The sequence below is a fragment of the Hirundo rustica genome, chromosome 4 (assembly GCF_015227805.2).
Source record: "Hirundo rustica isolate bHirRus1 chromosome 4, bHirRus1.pri.v3, whole genome shotgun sequence".
In the NCBI taxonomy this organism is placed as follows: Eukaryota; Metazoa; Chordata; class Aves; order Passeriformes; family Hirundinidae; genus Hirundo; species Hirundo rustica.
Window position 1 is genome coordinate 74,285,410 of NC_053453.1, and position 18,387 is coordinate 74,303,796.

At 51.6% G+C, this 18,387-nt stretch overlaps 1 protein-coding gene across 1 annotated transcript in view; it reads right to left on the reverse strand.

Moving 5' to 3' along the window:
- LOC120751518 (chromatin remodeling regulator CECR2) overlaps positions 1 to 18,387 on the reverse strand; it is a 100,685-nt gene that overhangs the window by 7,477 nt on the left and 74,821 nt on the right. Inside the window, exons 8-18 of the mRNA XM_040061474.2 lie at positions 18,155 to 18,232; positions 12,357 to 12,513; positions 8,551 to 8,680; positions 8,227 to 8,264; positions 8,046 to 8,137; positions 7,651 to 7,777; positions 5,856 to 6,289; positions 4,607 to 4,735; positions 3,742 to 4,528; positions 1,057 to 2,452; positions 100 to 205 (exon numbers count right to left, since the gene is read on the reverse strand). Coding sequence (XP_039917408.2) covers positions 100 to 205; positions 1,057 to 2,452; positions 3,742 to 4,528; positions 4,607 to 4,735; positions 5,856 to 6,289; positions 7,651 to 7,777; positions 8,046 to 8,137; positions 8,227 to 8,264; positions 8,551 to 8,680; positions 12,357 to 12,513; positions 18,155 to 18,232 — 3,474 coding nt within the window. The remainder of the gene's footprint in view (positions 1 to 99; positions 206 to 1,056; positions 2,453 to 3,741; positions 4,529 to 4,606; positions 4,736 to 5,855; positions 6,290 to 7,650; positions 7,778 to 8,045; positions 8,138 to 8,226; positions 8,265 to 8,550; positions 8,681 to 12,356; positions 12,514 to 18,154; positions 18,233 to 18,387) is intronic.

Below are 18,387 nucleotides of genomic sequence, written 5' to 3' on the forward strand. Positions count from 1 at the left end.
ACAACTTCCTCCAGCTCTTCCCACCCTCATCAAACACCTCAGTCCTTTAACCATTGGAAAGTTTTGCATTTCAGCTCTGCTCTCTCTAGCAGCCCTTACTTGATCCAGAGGCAAGGCTGATGGTTTTTGTGATGTCAAATCTTCCCGGGCCATGGTTGCTGTAGGCATCTTCGGGAAAGGAACTTGAGCCTGATGCATTTGCATTCTGGAGTCAGGTTGAATGGAGAGAGTTTTAGCACATGAATGTCAGGAGCAAATCCCCACTCTTGGTTAAAACTACTTCACTGAAGGCATACATACAACATTAGCATGCGAGCATTTGTCTTGTATATTCTGTCTGGCTCCCCCCAAAACACAGCCCCCAACCCATGCTATTCCCCCAATAGCTTAGCTTTAAGCCAAGTTCTCTGAATACCAGAAGAAGGAAGGACTTGATGCTGTGATGATGACAAAACAGTAATAGTTGAGGCACATTCATAAAAACTGAACAGGAAATTGTTGGAGTAGCAGTATTTTCCGCTTGGGAATAAAATGTGATACGCAGTCTCTGTGAGAAGTAACTTTCTGTGACGGAAATTTGACACAGAGAGAAGGGGCAAAGCAAGAGGAGGGAAAAAGAGGGCAACATTAAGGATGTTCATAACGAGAGGCAAACGTCCACTTTAGTCAGTGACTCTGCTCCACTACAAGCAAGATTAAAAAAAACATTTGCAAAGAAAATGGCAAGAGTAAGCGATCAAGAGATGCTCAACCCCAGATGACACCTTAACAAAACACTGTCAGGGAAAAGTCAGCACTGGTGTGGGGATGGATGGGGCAGGCTAACAGGTTCCCCATGACAGTGAGCCACCTTGTTTTAAGGAGATGCAATGAGACTCTCTCTCCATCTTAGCACTCTTACTCCAAGAGTCCAAGAGCCACCTCTTAGCCTTTCAACTTGACTTGCCACCTCCTGTGACTTGAAGCCATATCCCTCCAAGGTTATCCAAGCACTGATGGTCACCCCAGGCATCACCCCCCTCCCACCTTGCCTTCTTGCAGAAAACACGATCTTACCCCGAGGGTCTATACAAGTCCTGGGGTGGCCCCCCCATGCCACCTCCACTGCCTCTCTGCTCCATCAGCAAGGCCTGAAAGTGACCCATGTTCTCCTCTCGGCAGCGGTACAGGGGGCCCTCCTGAGAGAGGCCATTGGCCTGGCCGGAGCCTGGATGATGAGACAGGTGAGCATTCATGGGCGACGCGTACGTCCTGGGCTGGAAGTGGCTGGCAGGATGCCGGGATCCATAAGGAGAGCCAGTCTGTAACATCACCCCGTGGGGAGGGAAAGCCGACGGGCCGAAGCCCATCCCCGCACCCAGGTGCGGCGGGGGCGCTCCGTAGAGGAACTCGCCCGCCGCCACCGAGCCCTGCCTCTTAGTGGCTGCGTTGTGGTTGTCCAAGTCAAGAAACTCTTTGGGACTCTCCGCTCTTTCCTGGGACTCCTCGGACTTCTCATCTTCGGGCCCCAGCTCCTGCCCGTCGCTTGGAGAAACCTCTTTGGCACTTGCTACGTCCATGCGGTTGGGAGAGGCCAGGGCGGCGCTCAGTGCCTCGCAGCCCTGCAGGCCGGCCGAGCCGCGCTCGGGGAAAGGCGGCCTGGCCAGGGGCGGGTGGGCACCGGGGTGCCCGCTGGGGCTGGCCTGGGCGTGGAGAGGTCTCTGCCAGTCCGAGTAGCCCTGCGGGCAGCCGTAGTAGGGCGGTCGCTGGTAGTGGTGGTAGGAGGGTTGGGGCTGCGGCTGGTAAGGGTACGGCATTCCCTGGGGCGGCCGATACCGCGGGAAGACGCCGGGGTGGGCGCTGCCGGGCTGGAAAGCCCGCGGGGGAAAATGCTGGGCGTGGGAGGCAGGAGGAGGCGGCTTCCCCCCCATCACGGGGCTGAACCCCTGCAGGCCTGGGTTGAGGTGGTACCGCCCGGCTGAATTCGGGTATTCCAGGCCGGACATGTAGAGATGATGAAACTGGTTGGGGGTGGCCCCCATGGAGGCGGGATCCATGCCAGGGAGGCCGGGGCCCTGCCCCATGCAAGGCACGGCTGCTTCGGGCACGGCCTTTCCCCCGCCGCACAGGGGCTTCTCCAGCAGGTTGGCAGCCAGCCCTTTTCCCTCCGGGCCGGCCGCCGGGCCCTCGCCCGCCGCCCCGTTCTGAGGCAGGGGACCCCCTCTTTCGGAGGCGGGCACCAGGTCCCTCACGCAGCCCGGCTCGCCGGCGTAGCCGCTCTCTGCCGACCACGCGCCTTTGCCCTGCCCTGCCTTCGGCTCGCCCTTCCCGTCCCCGTCCCCATCCGGGGCCAGGGCGCGCCTCGAGCACTCCATGGGCAGCGGGGGCTTGGGATGAGGTAGGATTTTGGCGTAGGCCCCGTCGGGAATGCTGATGCACTGAGCCTTCTCGTCCATGCCTGCCGCCGCGTCCACTGAAAGAGAGGGAAGCAAGTCAAACGCGTGCCCAGCTTCCGCAAATTCGGGTGATCTTTAATAGCTGCTTCTTTTAAAAGTGCAATTTTAAAAACTGCTCGTGAGGTTGCATCTCCCTCTGGAAGATGGTGCAGGTGGACACTGCAGGATCATGTAGTTCCAACCTCCCTGCCCTGGAGAGAGACAACTTCTACTAGATCAGATTGTTCAAAGCCCCCTCCATCCTGGTCTTGAACACTTCCAGGGATAGGACACCCACAGCTTCTCTGGGCAACCTGTGTCAGTGCCTCACCACCCTCAGAGTAAAGAATTCCTTCTTAACATCAAATTTAAGCCCACCCTCCACAAGCCCGGTTTGCATCCAGCTTGGGCAGAAGCACCAGCACACCCTGAGATGCTGCAGAGCTGAGCACAGCCATATTTTAACCAACTGTGGTTTGGAGATGCGACTGCTCCGTCCTGCAATCACTCAACGTTCTCCCCTGTCTCTGTTCTATATCCAGCAAGCTAAATTATGATGATAACTTTCAAGCAATGCCACACAAGGAAAGAGTTTCCTCTTCGTGCAAGGCACACAAGGGATTGATAAAAGATACAAGGGTTTTGATCTCTAGTTTACCAGCTAGAATTAATGAAAAAAAATTTTTTTTGATCTCTGAATTTTTTTGATCTCTACATTAGGTTTTATTTTTAAGGTTTTTTTTTTTTATTATTATCTGTAGTTTACCGGATAGAACAAATGAAATTCAAGCAGAAACAAACTGGTGAGGGCATGCATGACTTGCTGCCATCCCACCTGAACTGATACAGATGCTCAGGGGCTTTTGGGCAGTCCTGGTGTGTGAAGATTTTAAGATGTTGAGAGCTCATAAGGCAGATGTGCATTTCAGAGGAGAAGCCATACTGACACGCACTCAAAGGAGTACATTTAACGCATTTATTCCCATAACCTAACTCTCTGCAGATCCAATTTTTATATTAACTCCAGGCGAGCTCTAGAAGCATCACAGCCTGTGCTTTGCACTTGCACCCTGTGGCAAACCGGTAACTCACAGGTAAAGCTGGGACAGAGGGGACCTCTGGCAGGCTGCAGCGAAACAAAACAAAATCTAAGCAATGCCCCGAGTAGAAAATACATTCCAATTTAGATTAAAAAAAATAAAAGCATGTGCAAAAACTCTGTTCCCCCGCAAATATTTAATCCAGATTTGAGCTATTTTCTGAGCGTTGCAGGCCACAACGCAGGCAGGGAGGGCCAAGTGCTACCAGCGGGCACTCGGGGCGTTACCTTGGTTGCTGTCCACGTCCACGGTCTGGCCGGTGGGATCCTGCGAGTTCCCGTTCCCCACGGGTTTTGGGGGCTGGCCGCCGGCGGCGTGAGCCAGCTGGGGGAAGGGCCCGGGGAGGTGCGGCGGGGGCGGCTGGCGAGGGTGGTAAGGCACGCCCGGCGGGCACACGCGGGACGACAGCTGCTGCATGGCGATCATCTCGGGGCTGTCCAGCATGGAGTCCCCGCCCTGGCAGCCTCTTTGAACCTGAGGCGGCGCCCCGAAGAGAGCGGGCGGCGGCTGCGGCATCCTCTGCCCGCCGGCTTTGCCGGGCGGTCGGATGTAGCCCGAGGGAGGCACGCCGTGAGGTAGGAAATTCGATTGCTCGCTCCACTGGCCGGGAGGCAGCGGCGGCCTCATGGCGCGGGGGTCCATCATATGACCCAGGACACGGGGCTGGAGCCCCGGCCCCAGGGGCGCCTTCTCCTCCGGCCCCACGGCGGCCTGGCCGTTCCACAGGGCCGGATGCGCGCGGTTCAGGTACTTGTAGGGCCGGTACACGTGTCCCGGCGGCACCTCCGAGCCCTCGGGCGCCTTCACCGGGGGCCCGTTGTGCCGCGGCGGGAGGAAGCCCTGCTGGAACTGGGCGGGCGGGTAGACGGCGTCGGGCGGGGGGCCGCCCACGCGGCCCAGCTGCAGCGAGCCCAGCCGGGGGCCCAGCCCGGCCGCGTGGGCCGGTGCCGCGCACGCCTGCTTCTCCGGGGTGCCCAGGCGGTGCCCACGGTGCTCGCTCAGTCCCACGGCCGGCTGCGGAGAGAGAGGAGGGGGTCTCAGCGAGAGCCGTCGCGGCTGCGGGCCTGGGGGGCCGCGGCCCTCGGGGCTTACCTGCATGGCAAAGTGCTGGTGCTGCTGCACCGGCTCTCCGGGATGGGGCTCGGGCACTCGCGGAGAGCCGTACAGTTTAGTGGGATCGGATCCACGCAAAGGACCAAAGGTTCCTGGCACCGCCGGTCTCTGAGGGATGGGGAGAAATGCAACCATTTGGGAAGGGCATAAAAGCAGCAGAAATACTGCAGGTGAGGGGAAGCCGAGGCTGGAGTAACCACATGAATAAGCAGCCAGGATGTTCTGGAGGTACTGTGGAAAACCCGTACGCTCTTTTCTACGAGGTGACACAGCCTCATCAAAGCCACTCTGTCACACCCCAGCCGCTCACCCCTGAACTTAAGGCTGCAACACACTCACTTGCCACCCAATACTGGGGAGCAAGCAAGAAGACTGCTGGAGGGGGCAGTGGTTTGCTTCAAGAGGAGGAATGGACCACGAGAGTGTGGGAGCAGGAAGACAACAGGGAATATGCTGGATTTCCTTCAAAAAGGAAGGAAATGCTCAATGCCTCCAGCTCCCCTACCGCCTCCCACTATCTGCAGCACAAGAATCACTCTAAAAAATTTTGTTTGATCTCTAGCTAAAAGGGCAAGGGATAGCATAGGCCTCAGGGGAACAGCAGATACATCACACCACAAGGCATCAGTGGTTAAAATGGAAAAGGCAGTGAAGGATGGGTGAGGAACAGCCCAGAAGGGAGGCAGAACAGGTGGCATTCAGAGAAGAAACGCTGGGCTAAAGATAGGTCACTGCTGCAGTCCAGGGTGGCCTTTGTTTGATTTACTTTACTGCTTTTATAAATACTCAAGGCACGAATTGCAGTAGTACACAGATGGCAAGAAGTTACCAGGCATCTGTGAACAATTGAGACAAAAGAAGACCAGCTTGTTCAGCTTCATAAACTGGGGGGTAAGGGAAGAAATTTTACAGCTTTCCATGCACGCTGGGGATGGAGAGAAGAGAACTGGGGGAATCAGCTCGGGCAAGCCTACACTGGGACTTGCCAGCCATGGGGAACATTAAGAGATTTCCCCCACCTAACGTGGCAAAGACTTAAACTGTACCAGTTTAAACCTAAGGGCTGCAAAGTTTCACTTGGAGGAACCACAGCTCTGACCCTTTATCTCTGGGAAAAGGCTCCTGACACACACTAAGGATTTCATGGTAGGAAGTTTCATTCCCCCTTACCTCCCCTCCCTCCCTCCCTCATCCTGATGGGCGAAGGACAGCAGGAACCGCTCCTTACCATCTGTCCAGGATGTGGCACAGGGCTGGGCATGCCGCCGTACTGCAGGGAGCGGGGGAAGCCTCGCCCGTTGGAAGGGCCCACTTCCCGAGCGGTCTGCGCTGGGTTGCCGCTTGGGTCATCTACAGAGGACGAGGAGAAGGAGGAGGAAGAGGAAGAGGAGGAAGAAGCAGGAGCCCTGGAAGCAGCTCGATACGGTGGAGGTTTTCCTCCGTTTTCCAGGCGTTGCTGTCTCTTGCCGGGCCCGTCTGGGTCTCGTGATCGAGTCCAGACACTGCCTGCGCCGGAGCGGCCGGTCCGCCGGCTCCTCTTCTCTCGCCTCCCGTCCTCTCTGATCCAAAACTCCTCATCCGTGTCTCCATCTTCCCCAGGGAAGTGCTTCATCATGGCTCGGTGGAAACACCTCTCCAAGTTGTAAGCCATCTTTGTATATTCTGCAGACAAAAAAAACCCCCAAGAATGTCAGAGCCTCGTAGAGAGAAGCAATTAAGCAATTATGCAACATCAGATAAATCACCTCCCCTCTGCCAAGTTTCTCCAAGGAAGACTTTTGTTTCTAACTAGTTGGCTTTAGTTCCTAAACTCCATAAGCGACACGGCATCAGTTCTGTTCAGTAACCCCGGCAGAGGACAGGCGCACAGGCATGACAAAGTACCACTGGCAGCAGCGCCTGCAGAGTCAGCATTAACTCAGAGCTCCAGCCTAGTGCCAAGAATTACATTAGGAGGAGCACCAGCTCTGCTCCCAGAGATGTGTGACCTGCACAGTTAGCCAGCAAGAGTGCTGAGAGAAGAAATGTGAACTTCCAGCAATGCCATTTGATTACATTCAGAGGCTTTTCTTGGACTCGTTCAGATCTCTGCCGTGGGCCACAAGACAGAGGAAAATCAGCAAACACGTTTATCCAAGTAGTTTCCAAAGTACTTGCTGAGCCTGACACAAATGCTATTGCCAACACCAGTGTCCCCACTGCATCATTTCCACTGGACAGCTCTGCTGAGATGAGCTTTTACTTTTTGTTGAGTGCATAGGAAGGAAAAGACACGTGAGAGGTGTTGGTGACAAGGCCTTGAAGAAAGTGACTTTCCAGTTGTTTCCACTAAACTAACCCTAAAGTTCCTTGAGGAACAGAGCTCTCCCAGTGGCAGGTATGCTTTTACTTGCAGCCAAGAACAACAAGCTGATTTGCTCTTGATGTTGTTCTCCCTTTCTCACCAGGTGCTGCTGGTGAAACAATCTGCAGTGATGACCCACCGTATGGGAACTGATTTCTTATCCAAGCAACAGAATTTTAATTGGCATGGCAATTAAACCTGGGATTTCCCACTTGCACACTCACATTGTCCCTTCAATAGCCAAGGAACCTAAAAACTATGTTTTCCATCCAAAGGACAGGCATGGTTCTTTCCTCACTTTCCTGTGGTACTCAAGAAACACTGGGAGTTAACCAGACTCCAATGTTTTTCAAAGCATTAGTTACTGTGAGGAAAAGGGGCGCATGAAGGAATGAGTTCAGAGAGAAACAGACTCTCCTCTCTTTCTATGTTCTGCCTTCACCATCTCCCAACACGGCAGTCCTCAGCATGCCATGCCCCAATTCAGCATCACCAAACTTTGCTAAAGCCTCACTAAAACCCAAGGCAGGCCTCAGTAACTATCACCCTTTCTTCTGGTCTCCCCAAAATATTCTGAAAGAGAAGAAGCACAAATCAAGTACAGGTGAGGAGGAAGAAGGCACAGCTTGCTTCGGCTGAGCACTGCAAATAGACAAATTTAGCATCTTACTGCTCTTACCACTGCCTTCACCGTTGTACTTTAGACAGTTCCTGAACATGGTCTTCATATCACCCACAAATTCATCCTTGGTGCAGTACTGACCTCCATTCAACTTCTTCTCCATGCTAGAGATATCCATGGGGGCCTGGAATACAACCAAACTTCCCTTCAGTGACAGAAAGTGTAGTGGGGTTTACAAAGTTAGAGGGGGGCATGGGCAGCAGAGGATGTTCTCCAGAGAGGCAGCCGTCCATCTTTGGTGTTCTTGACTTGTAGGGCTAGAGGGGACTGCCAGAATCACAGAGATCAACTGTGAGAGTAATACAGTCCATAAAACTTCAAAGCACTTCCAAAAAAGCTGCATCCCAGTCAACAAAGGGCATCAGACAAGATGGCTGGGCCACTTTCCATACCTTAATGATCTGGTAGTAGTTGGGGGCATACGATTCATCAACGGGCTCCAAGAAGGGCCAAGAGTCCTTGTGAGCCTTCACCACATCTAGAACTGGCAGCAGCAAGAGAAAGGTGAATGGTTACACTCACACACACACACACAGAAGTATTTCACTTTGAGAAAGCTGGGGTGGGACTAACCTTTGTACATGGCCGTGAACTCATCGTCCAGTTCAAAGCTGCAATGGGAAGCACCACAGTGAATATGCAGACTGAGGACAGATAAGACATGCTCTGCACTTCATCTTCTCTTCCACCCGTGCAGTGCCACCGTGCTGGCAAACAGGCCTCATCACAACCACTCCTCTCACAGGGACCAAACCCAGATGTTTCTCAGCTTACTCCTCTCACTGCCCTCCAGCCTCGCTTCTCCCTCTGCATTCCCGTCAACGATCACACACCTCTCCTTGCCATACTCACTGCTTCAATACCCTTGTGTGCTGCAGTGCCCCACTGTGTACTCACATATCCTTGGCCCTTCTCTCTTCCCTGCCAGGGGAACTGGGATCCAAGTGGGAAAGCTCAGGGGGGAGCTCCTTCCCCTGCGCCAGCAGCCAGGCCCGCTCTTCACGAAGCTTCCTCCTCCTGGCCCGCTCTGCAGTGGGAAGAGATGAAAAACCATTCAGCAATCCCTGCCCACATCTTGCAGGGAAACAGGAGGTGCTCCTGCAGCTCTCAAGAGCTCCAGTGAGATGGTCTTGTTCTTTCAGTAAAACCAGCAACAGCACAGGAACAGGTGAGGTGAGAATGCAGCGCGCCATCAGCACATCTCATCATCCTCCCTTGGTTAAATTCGCCAATTTTGAAACACCACCGTGACAGAGATGCTGCCTTAGGCAACTTCCAGAAGCGGTGTGGTACCAAGAGGGAAGTTTAACACCCAGCCCTAGGCACAGCTCAGCACTGTGGAAAGAGCTGGCTTGTTGTTCCTTTAGGGGCTTCACCTCAGGCAGGTGAACTTGAGGCAGCTGCCTTTGCACTGAATGGGATGATGAGCAGTGCTGAAGGAAGTTCTACCAGCTGAGTGGCAATGAGTAACTGGGGTCATTATTACCCTCCATGGCTGCTTTGGGAAGACTGCTCAGGTAGGTCTTCATGGCCAGCAGGCAGAGCGAGCAAGCTGCCACACACGAGGGCCGCTGGGACAGCTTTCGTTTAAAGAAGTGAGGCACAGGAAGAAGCAATGCTGGTAATATAACCTGTGGTTTGCAACCAGACAGCTGGCTAACAGATTGCTTCATAATAGAAAGTTTATGGGCTCTTATGAACCTCATTTCCTTTTTCTTATAGGAAATCTGAATTCATTTGACTTGCGAAACACCTGCGGTTGGACCAGCCTTCTGCAGGAGCAGAATTCTCTGAAAGTGATGTTCAGGGAGAGATGTCACGGAACAGGCCACATCAGGGAACACCCAGAGTGAAAGAAATGTGAGGGAGACTTGGCAAACACCCTCCAGCAGAGGCTCTGCCTTTGGAAAATGCCAACTACTCAAGAGGTAACAGCTCTGGTGGAAAAACATTTATTAAAGTCCTACTCTGTCAGTTGAAAACAAATTTGGGATGGGGGTTGAGAGCACAAGAACAGTAGGAATAGCTACAAGGTGCGTGTTTGCAGGGACATCCATCGGCAGATATGTGTCAAAGACTGTTAAAAGCAAGCATGAACTTCCTGTTAGAAGACTCAGGGTAGCACTGAATTCAAGATTATAGGACTTGCATCTAAGGTGTCCTACAGAATCTAAGAGAATTGCATGACCAGAAGTCCAACACCCAATTTCAGCTAAGAGAGAATATCTGAGTCTGTCCAAGCACTGTCCAGAATTCATGCTTCTTTCATAAAATTAGCAATCCTTAGATGGCATTGCAATGGATGCCTAAGGGAGAAAGCTCAGGAGAACATGAAGTGATTATTTGGGCAGCGATTGGAAAATCTCGTGACAACAGCAGCCAAGAGGTAAAGATTGTGTATATTTTAGAAACCCACCAACATCTGCCAAGGATGTGACCTGGTAAACTGACAGGAGTCAAGGAGTGCTACCCTGGTACCAGATCTCAGTTAGGATGAATAGCAGGAGCCTCTGCCACAGCTAGATCACTGGCAGAGCTCATTCTCATACTGTTGGCCTGGGTCCAGTCCTACCCAGCAGCTTTCAAAATCTAAATAATGCCCCAAAAAGTACCTCAACCAGCCAGAAAGTCGTATCTGTGAGAGATTATGTTGAAGCAGCATCTGGAAAGAGAACTGGAGGAAACTCTAACCTGCTGTTGTGGTAGAAATCTAGAATCTTTAAAAACGTATAAATTCAGGAGAGTACAGATGGGCCCAGCAGGAAACTTGCTACCTGGGGAGTGTGTTGGAGTTGGGGGAAGTGTAATCTCAGGCTGGAAACAGAAATGTGATGTAAAAACAGGAATACCATCCGAAACTGAGAAAGTGAAATTCATCACAGAGAAGATATTTCACATCCCCCCTCTACAGAAGGCCATATCAAAGTAGTATTATATTCCAAACAAACTTAAAATTAGCTTTGTCACCCTAAAATTTCTGTTGTTGGATGTCCAGTTTTAGCAAATCTAAACCAAGTAAAACAAATGACATAATTTTCAAATCCTCTCCATCATAAGAACTGTCAAGACAGCAAATGCTAGTGGTGGGTGTGCTTGGCACTAAGAAAAGATCATGGAGAAGCCAGTTTTACCTGGATAGCTGCTGGTTCTAGGGATAAAAAATACTGTAGTGATTTAACTGAGCAAGTCAACATAACCTTTGCAAACAGCTTTTGCACCAACTTAAAAGGAGACTTCTCCTGGCTAAGCCTAAATGGACTAGGGAAGAGTTTAAACTAACTGAAAGAAACTGCGCAAAACAAAAAAATGTAAGCAACTCTGCCAATAAAAGCATGAATGTAGGCTAACTTGGCTTGAAAGAGGTGCCTGCTCAACCTCATGCCAGTTTCTTTGCATGGCTCTGGTGCCTTTGAATCCAGTGATGTAATGATTGCATTCACCCAGAAAAGGAAGTGGCTTGTACCAAAACAAAACCATTTTACAGGAACATTTATCTTTGCAGCTCTTGTGGAACCTCAAGACTAATTTTGTCTATGCTCATGAAGCATTAAACCACAGAGAACATGCAATTTGCCAAGGGAAATACCTATCTGTGGCAGATATGGAGGAAGCTGGATGAGTCTTAATTTAAAACACCTGATTAGCTAGGACTAGCAATCATGAATACATGAAGGCCAAGGAAGTAATTGTTTTTTCTAAAGGTTAGAAAGGTAAGCAGGTAAAAAGCTATTCTTAGATAACATCTGGCCTCTTACCAAACATCTGGTAGCAAACTGTTTCATTTTGGAAAGTTTACAAGGTTTGCATGAACCTAATTTTTTTTTTTTTCCCCCTGATTCTTTATCTGTTTCAGGACTCATGATACTGATACTACCACACGTTGTCAATTTTCTGAGGATGTTCAGCCTTTCAGTGGAACTACAACAGCCCAGCCAGTCACTGTGGCTAAAGCAGCAGCCCAAGGAATGCCCCCTAAGTGAGGCCAACAGAGAGAAGGTGGTCAGCAATGAGCTTGCTCTGACACTCACACCTACGTGTACTGGCTGCCTGCTGTCTGTGCCTTGATCTGATGTATTAAACACAACTTGGCTGTTTGTTCCAGAACTGCTTAAATCAGCATTTAATTCATAACCACAAATGTTTTAGACCAACACCTGAAATTGCCACCTCTGGTGTTCTATGTAGCCTGGTCCCTTCATCTTCAGTCCTCCAATAGATGAGGCCAGTAGCAATATAAAAATACTTCTCTTGCTACTCCCAAGTTATCCCATTCCCTTTCTCCTCAAAGGGAATTCTTCTTTCATCATGCATTGGGCCAAAAGAACCAAATGTCTTTGGTTATTTGCTATCCAGTGAGAGCAAAGCCAGCTAATCCTGCACACAGGGAAATCATGAGGAGACAGAACTGAGAAACAACACGAATAGCAGGAGAAAAAAATGGACAGCTGGGGCAAGGAAGAAAATGAGCATGATTTGAAGAAGACAACACAGTCCAAAGGTGCCCTAGAGAACAGCCACTAACACTGAGAGGGCAGACAAAGGAAAAGAAACTACATTTGGACCAATTTATCAGAGGTAAGCGCAAGAAAAGATTCTCATTAGCAAGTCTGGCAGGGGAGGAATGCAAATGGCAAACTTGAATTCAAGATCTCAGTCTCGGCTTTGAAAGCTTCCACTCCTGCTCCACACTGGCTGCACGTTACCTTCCACTGCTTTGACCTTCTCCTCCATCTCCCTCTTCCTCTCCTCCTTCAGCAGCTGCTCCTGCTCCCTCTTCTGCACCGCTATAAGGATCTGGCGCTCCTCCTCCTCCTCTCTGCGCCTCTGCTTCTCCACGGAGCTCAGCACGTTCGGGTTCACCTGTAACAGAATGATGCACCAAAACCTGAAATGCACTGGCTTTCTGCAAGCTGAGCAGAGGCAGGCTTACTCTGAGGAAGTATTAAAGCACACCTACAATGGATGAATGGGAGGATTAAAAAAAAAGAGGAAAGAAAAAAAAAAAAAAGGATTTGCATGGATGATTTCCTAGATGAAAAGCAACATGGAAAGGGAAGTTATTTGTCAAGCAATGAAATCCTACTGATACAAGGACAATGGAAGAAGTGATGGGTTAGACAAGCTGCCATTCCGTCAGGGATGCACCGTGCGCATTTCTCTTCCCTTCTGGGCAAAGGATTCAGGCTGTTGACACCCTTACACAACACCTCTACCTCTTCCAGCTAGCAGAGCTCTGACTGCAAGTGTGAGAAGAAAGGACTACTTTGCCAAACCTGTCTCTGCTGCAAAACACAGAACGCTTCAATAGGAAAAGCGTCTGGTACAGCCTCGCGTCAAGGTATCATTAGGAATGTTTTCCTTTCCTGTTCAAAATTTCTGAGTGCTAATCTCCCCTGAACTGGCTCTCGTTTGTTTGTTTGGACAGTTTTCCTGCTGGGTCCCAAAACCAGGTCTTTCATTCAAGGACACCTGGCTCTTTATTGCCCCACTTTCTCACCTCCCCACTGCCAGCAGGCTGCAAGGCTGTGTTTGATCCTACTTAAGACTGCAGGCTTCCCAGACCAGGGACTGCCTGCTCCTATTTCTCCAATAAAGTATGAGGTATGTATATGGAAGCGTGGAATTATCTTTATTACCTTAATTTAATTATAAGACAAACATATCAGTCACCCACCAGCCACTCCTACCCCTGTGACCAAGATACGTGTGCCTTATCAGCAGGGAATATCAACCAGAAAAGAACAACATACACACAGCTTGCTCCAACTTCATTTTCAGGGAACAACCAGCAACCACCACTTAGGCAGAAGGCATTTCCTGAGGATTAGCAATCAGCCGGGGTCTGCTGGCTGCTGCTCAGACCATCAACTTCTCCAGGCCCATTATTAATCCCCAGGAAAGAAAAAAGTTCTGGCACCACGGTTACTATTCTGTCCTTGTTTCATTGCCCAGGAACGGAACCTGGGGGTGCTTTGATGAATGCCCAGAAATGTTGTCTGGTTTCACTGTACATTTATTCCCCCTCTGCCTTCCCTTCCCCTACACAACTGCCCTACAAACTCCCACTGCAGCTCTCTGTGGAGGAGCACCATGCAGCATCTCCAGCACAAACTGCACATTCACAGAATTATGCTTCAAGCACCAACAGTCACAGAGAAGTGTCCGAGAGGGGGTCATGGAACTCTTGACAAAATTAGGACCATATCTTGCATTTAGGGACAGATTGGGCAATAAAAACCACCTGTTCTGTGCTGATCCTTTAAGGTGAAACCCAGAGCTTCATCTCACCATGGGGGTGAGATTCATTCTCTTCTTTTCCATTTTATATCTTTGTCAAAACGTTATCACTTGTCTCTTTCCCAAGGAAATCATTCTGTGAGTTCAGGTGCCTTGAGATTAGCCAGCTTCTCCCCACAATCAGTTCAAAGTTTGTTTCTCAACCCCTCGTTCCATCCAATTATTCCTAGTTATGGTCTCCTGGGTAAACATAAATTCTCCTTTTCTTCAGTCACATTCCAGCCTTTACCTTATGGACTTCCTCAGACACTTATACAACACTCCCACATTTCTACAGTTAGATTAAATGTTTTCTTATAAAGCAATCCTTTCAGTTCCCTGGAATGATTATTGGAATTATTATTATTCCAATTGTCTCTCAGACCTTTCCTCCCTGATCAATATCCAAACACCAGGATGCCCAGGATTGTACTATGACAAGGACAACAGGTCAAGAACCTTGAGAATTGCTTCTACATTTCCACTTTTGATTCTTTTTATATCCCTTTCTCAAAAGCTCTGCCATCTGATATGCTACTCATGAGCTGCAAACAACTTCCTTTCAGACCTGACCCTGACCACACCACACAGTTTTCCTCTGACTTTCTTGATAAATTTTTAAATTGCAGTAGGAACTAAAAGAGTCAGGTTGTGCAGTATGAGAGAGGGTGAGCAGGAACCAGGCACCAAACTTGGCATGCCAGGACATTTTAACGAGGATGTGACCATCAGCCTTTACATTCTCAAACCAGTAGATGTAAGCCTGCCTGGCATGTTAGGATTTCTTTGATTGCTGGTACACAGGTGAGACCTTCCCTTTCCCTGGATTAATACAACTTCCACCATCCATGTCCTGTGGAAACAGGAAGATCCAAGCTGCAGAGCTCACACCAGGACCTCTCCAAGCCTGCAGGGCACGCTCAGCACCCTGTGCTTTAATGGCATGACACAGGATCCACAGCACGCTCCGGATCAACCCACCACAAACATGGCACCAACAAAGCACCTTCAAACAAAGGAGAGGGTGCCATCCTACCAGATCTAGAATGCAAAGAAAAGGGAAAAGTAAAAACCACAAACACAATGTAGGACTGCAGTAGACACCCACAACAGAATTTAATCCCTGCAGCACTTGCAGGGCAGCAACAGTGCTGCATGGGCTCTTTGAGCCACTTCAGTCACAGAAACAACCTGATTTTCAGAGGGACCCTCTGCCTGGTGTCCCACCTAAGTCCATAGGGGATGAGTGTGCTCAACTCAGGGCTAAAAAAAATACACAAACACAAACCACTAAAACTCCTACTGGATTGGTGGAAGCAGATGCTTATTGGAACGACAAAAGCAAGAACCAAACACAAATTCAACTTCCTTCCTGACCACAGAGGTGGCAAAAGGACGCTTCTCCAGCTTCCTCCCCACTCAGAGGATAAAATCCACAGTGCCCAAGGCATCACCGCCTCCTTCCCTCCGGCAGAGAGCACTCCAGGACACAACATCACTGCTGTCCCCTGGCCCTGGCACTCCGAAAGGGCCAAACTTCTGCCTCCAGCTTTGCTCTCCAGACAGTGGGGATCAGACTTCAGGGGCAGAAGGCATGGGGTGCCCTGAGCGTCCTGGCCCCTCATCCACTAAACCTTCCCACTCAGGTTTCTGCAGCGCTCCCCTAATGAGGGTGCTGCTCAGGCGGCTCTTAATGAGGAGCTAATCTGAACCACCTGTTGAGAAATCCCCTGCAGGATCAGGAGCCCATGGAGCAGTTACATCTCCAACTCAAGCAGCAGCCAGGAGAAAGGGGTCACCTGCACCAGGCCGAGGTTTTCTCCCCCAGGCTCACCGGCTGCACACCCTGGCTCAAGGAACAAACCATCAGACACGCCAGCACCTTTCCCTGGCTGCCCCACGGCAGGGATGGCTGCCCTATGGCAGGGACGGCTGTCCCACTGCAGGGATGGCTGTCCCACTGCAGGGATGGCTGTCCTATGGCAGGGATGGCTGCCCCATGGCAGGGATGGCTGTCCTATGGCAGGGATGGCTGTCCCATGGCGGGGATGGCTGTCCTATGGCAGGGATGGCTGCCCCATGGCAGGGATGGCTGTCCCACGGCAGGGACGGCTGTCCCACGGCAGGGACGGCTGTCCCACTGCAGGGATGGCTGTCCCACAGCAGGGATGGCTGCCCTATGGCAGGGATGGCTGTCCCACTGCAGGGATGGCTGTCCCATGGCGGGGATGGCTGTCCCATGGCGGGGATGGCTGTCCCACTGCAGGGATGGCTGCCCTATGGCAGGGATGGCTGTCCCACGGCAGGGATGGCTGTCCCACTGCAGGGATGGCTGTCCCACGGCAGGGATGGCTGTCCCACGGCAGGGATGGCTGTCCCACTGCAGGGATGGCTGTCCCACTGCAGGGATTGCTGCCCTATGGCAGGGATGGCTGTCCTATGGCAGGGATGGCTGTCCCATGGCGGGGATGGCTGTCCCACTGCAGGGATGGCTGTCCCACGGCAGGGATGGCTGTCCCATGGCAGGGATGGCTGTCCCACTGCAGGGATGGCTGTCCCACAGCAGGGATGGCTGCCCTATGGCAGGGATGGCTGTCCCATGGCAGGGATGGCTGTCCCACTGCAGGGATGGCTGTCCCACTGCAGGGATGGCTGCCCTATGGCAGGGATGGCTGCCCTATGGCAGGGATGGCTGTCCCATGGCGGGGACGGCTGTCCCATGGCAGGGATGGCTGTCCCACGACAGGGATGGCCGTCCCAAGGCAGGGATGGCTGGCACGTCCTGCCGGGGAGCATCAGCGCTCTGGTGCAGGCTGGCTCCCCGCGTCCCGGCGCAGCGGGTGCCAGGAGGGCCCCAGCTCGCTGGAAACGTTTCAGCGGCCCACAGGCGGCAATTAACAGCCCTCTGCCGCCGCAGACCTGGAGCACCTGCGGTACTGATTAGCATCATTCAGGCTCCATGTGTTTCCCACTCCCCTCCTCCTCCTCCTCTGGGATTTCTGCTGCCTGTGAACAAACACGTGTGTCCCTGCGCTTCCTGCACGGCGGGCTTTGCGGAGAGCAATTCTGGCCCCAAACTGACCGTCGCTGGGGGTTTATTTTCCTCTCGGCAGGCTTTTATCTGCCTGCATGATGAGAGGTTCTTCCTTTTATTCATCTAAAAGTTCTAAGTAATTACATTTATTGCAGGGGGATCTGCACTTTCTCCTTTGTTTTGGGGGAACCCTTGACTCTGGCTCACAGGGCATATTCCCTGCAGCCCAATTTCCCAGGGTTTGACAAAACACCAAATAACTACATCTTCATTACATCTACAGTGAGAGATTATGCACCAACCTGATAGAATTGAGACAATTTTATCCTCCAGGACTAATCCTGTGCTGTCTGACCGATTGCTTTGGGGAGCAGTTGCCAGTTCAAAGACCCCCCCCATCTCCACGGCCCCGTATCCCAGCCTGTGCCAGCATGATTGTTTGGGGCTGTGTGGTGAACTGGATTGGAAAACTGATCCACGTTAAAAATAACCCCGACCAAAGAAAAAGGTTATATTTAACTCCAGTCATTCTCCTGGGTCTGGTTCACTGCACAGACCCTCAAGCAGCAGCAGCGCTGATGTTGCACTGATGGGGTGGAGAGGAGATGAGGGTGAGGAGGCACGGAAAGCGTCACTCGAGCCCACGACGCTGCAGTTTGAAAAGCATTTCTTTAAGCGGCCTAAATTGTGACTTCCATTTCCAGCTGACCCCCTCCTAGCCCGGCTCCATACTGCATCAGTCATTCTCTCCCCCGGCGCTATCTACACCCTCATGTGTTTGCAGCCTCACGTTTTCCCCTTGGCTGAATTTCTGTCATTTCCCTTTGTAAGCCGGTTCTTCTAGCCCTCTCATCCTTCTTCAACTTCTCTTTGAACTGCCTCGAATGTGCCAGCACTTTCATTGAAGTGGAATTCCCCAGACCGAGCGCAGATTTCCATATGCAGCTGCAGCGGGGTCTGCGGCGAGGCCCGGTTACCTCCGCGATCCAGAGGGCAGCACCTCCCTGCTCGCCATAGAAACCCCGGGTGTCAGCCTGCCTTTGACGGGCGTTACCACCCATCTCTCTTTCGGCACAGGCACTTTCAAGAGACTCCTTCCCACTGAATAGCGATGCTGCGGTTTATTTCTTCCCCCAGGAGGCATCTGCTGTCGCCTCCCTCCGTCGTCCTCCCCCTCGCACCCCCCCTCACCTCCTGCTTGATTGGTTTGATGGGCTGATGGTCAGACATCCACCTGGGAGAAAACTCTGTCCGCTGCAGACGCTTCTCCTGAAACAGGGTTGAGAATTGAGGGAAGGAAAAAGAGAGTGGAGGAAATTAGGGCACATCGGTGACACTGGCAGGAGAAACTCTGAGGGCTAGAAGTGACCATGAAATCCCTATTAGCTTTACAAGGGTAGCAAACAAGCAAACTGAACTCGATC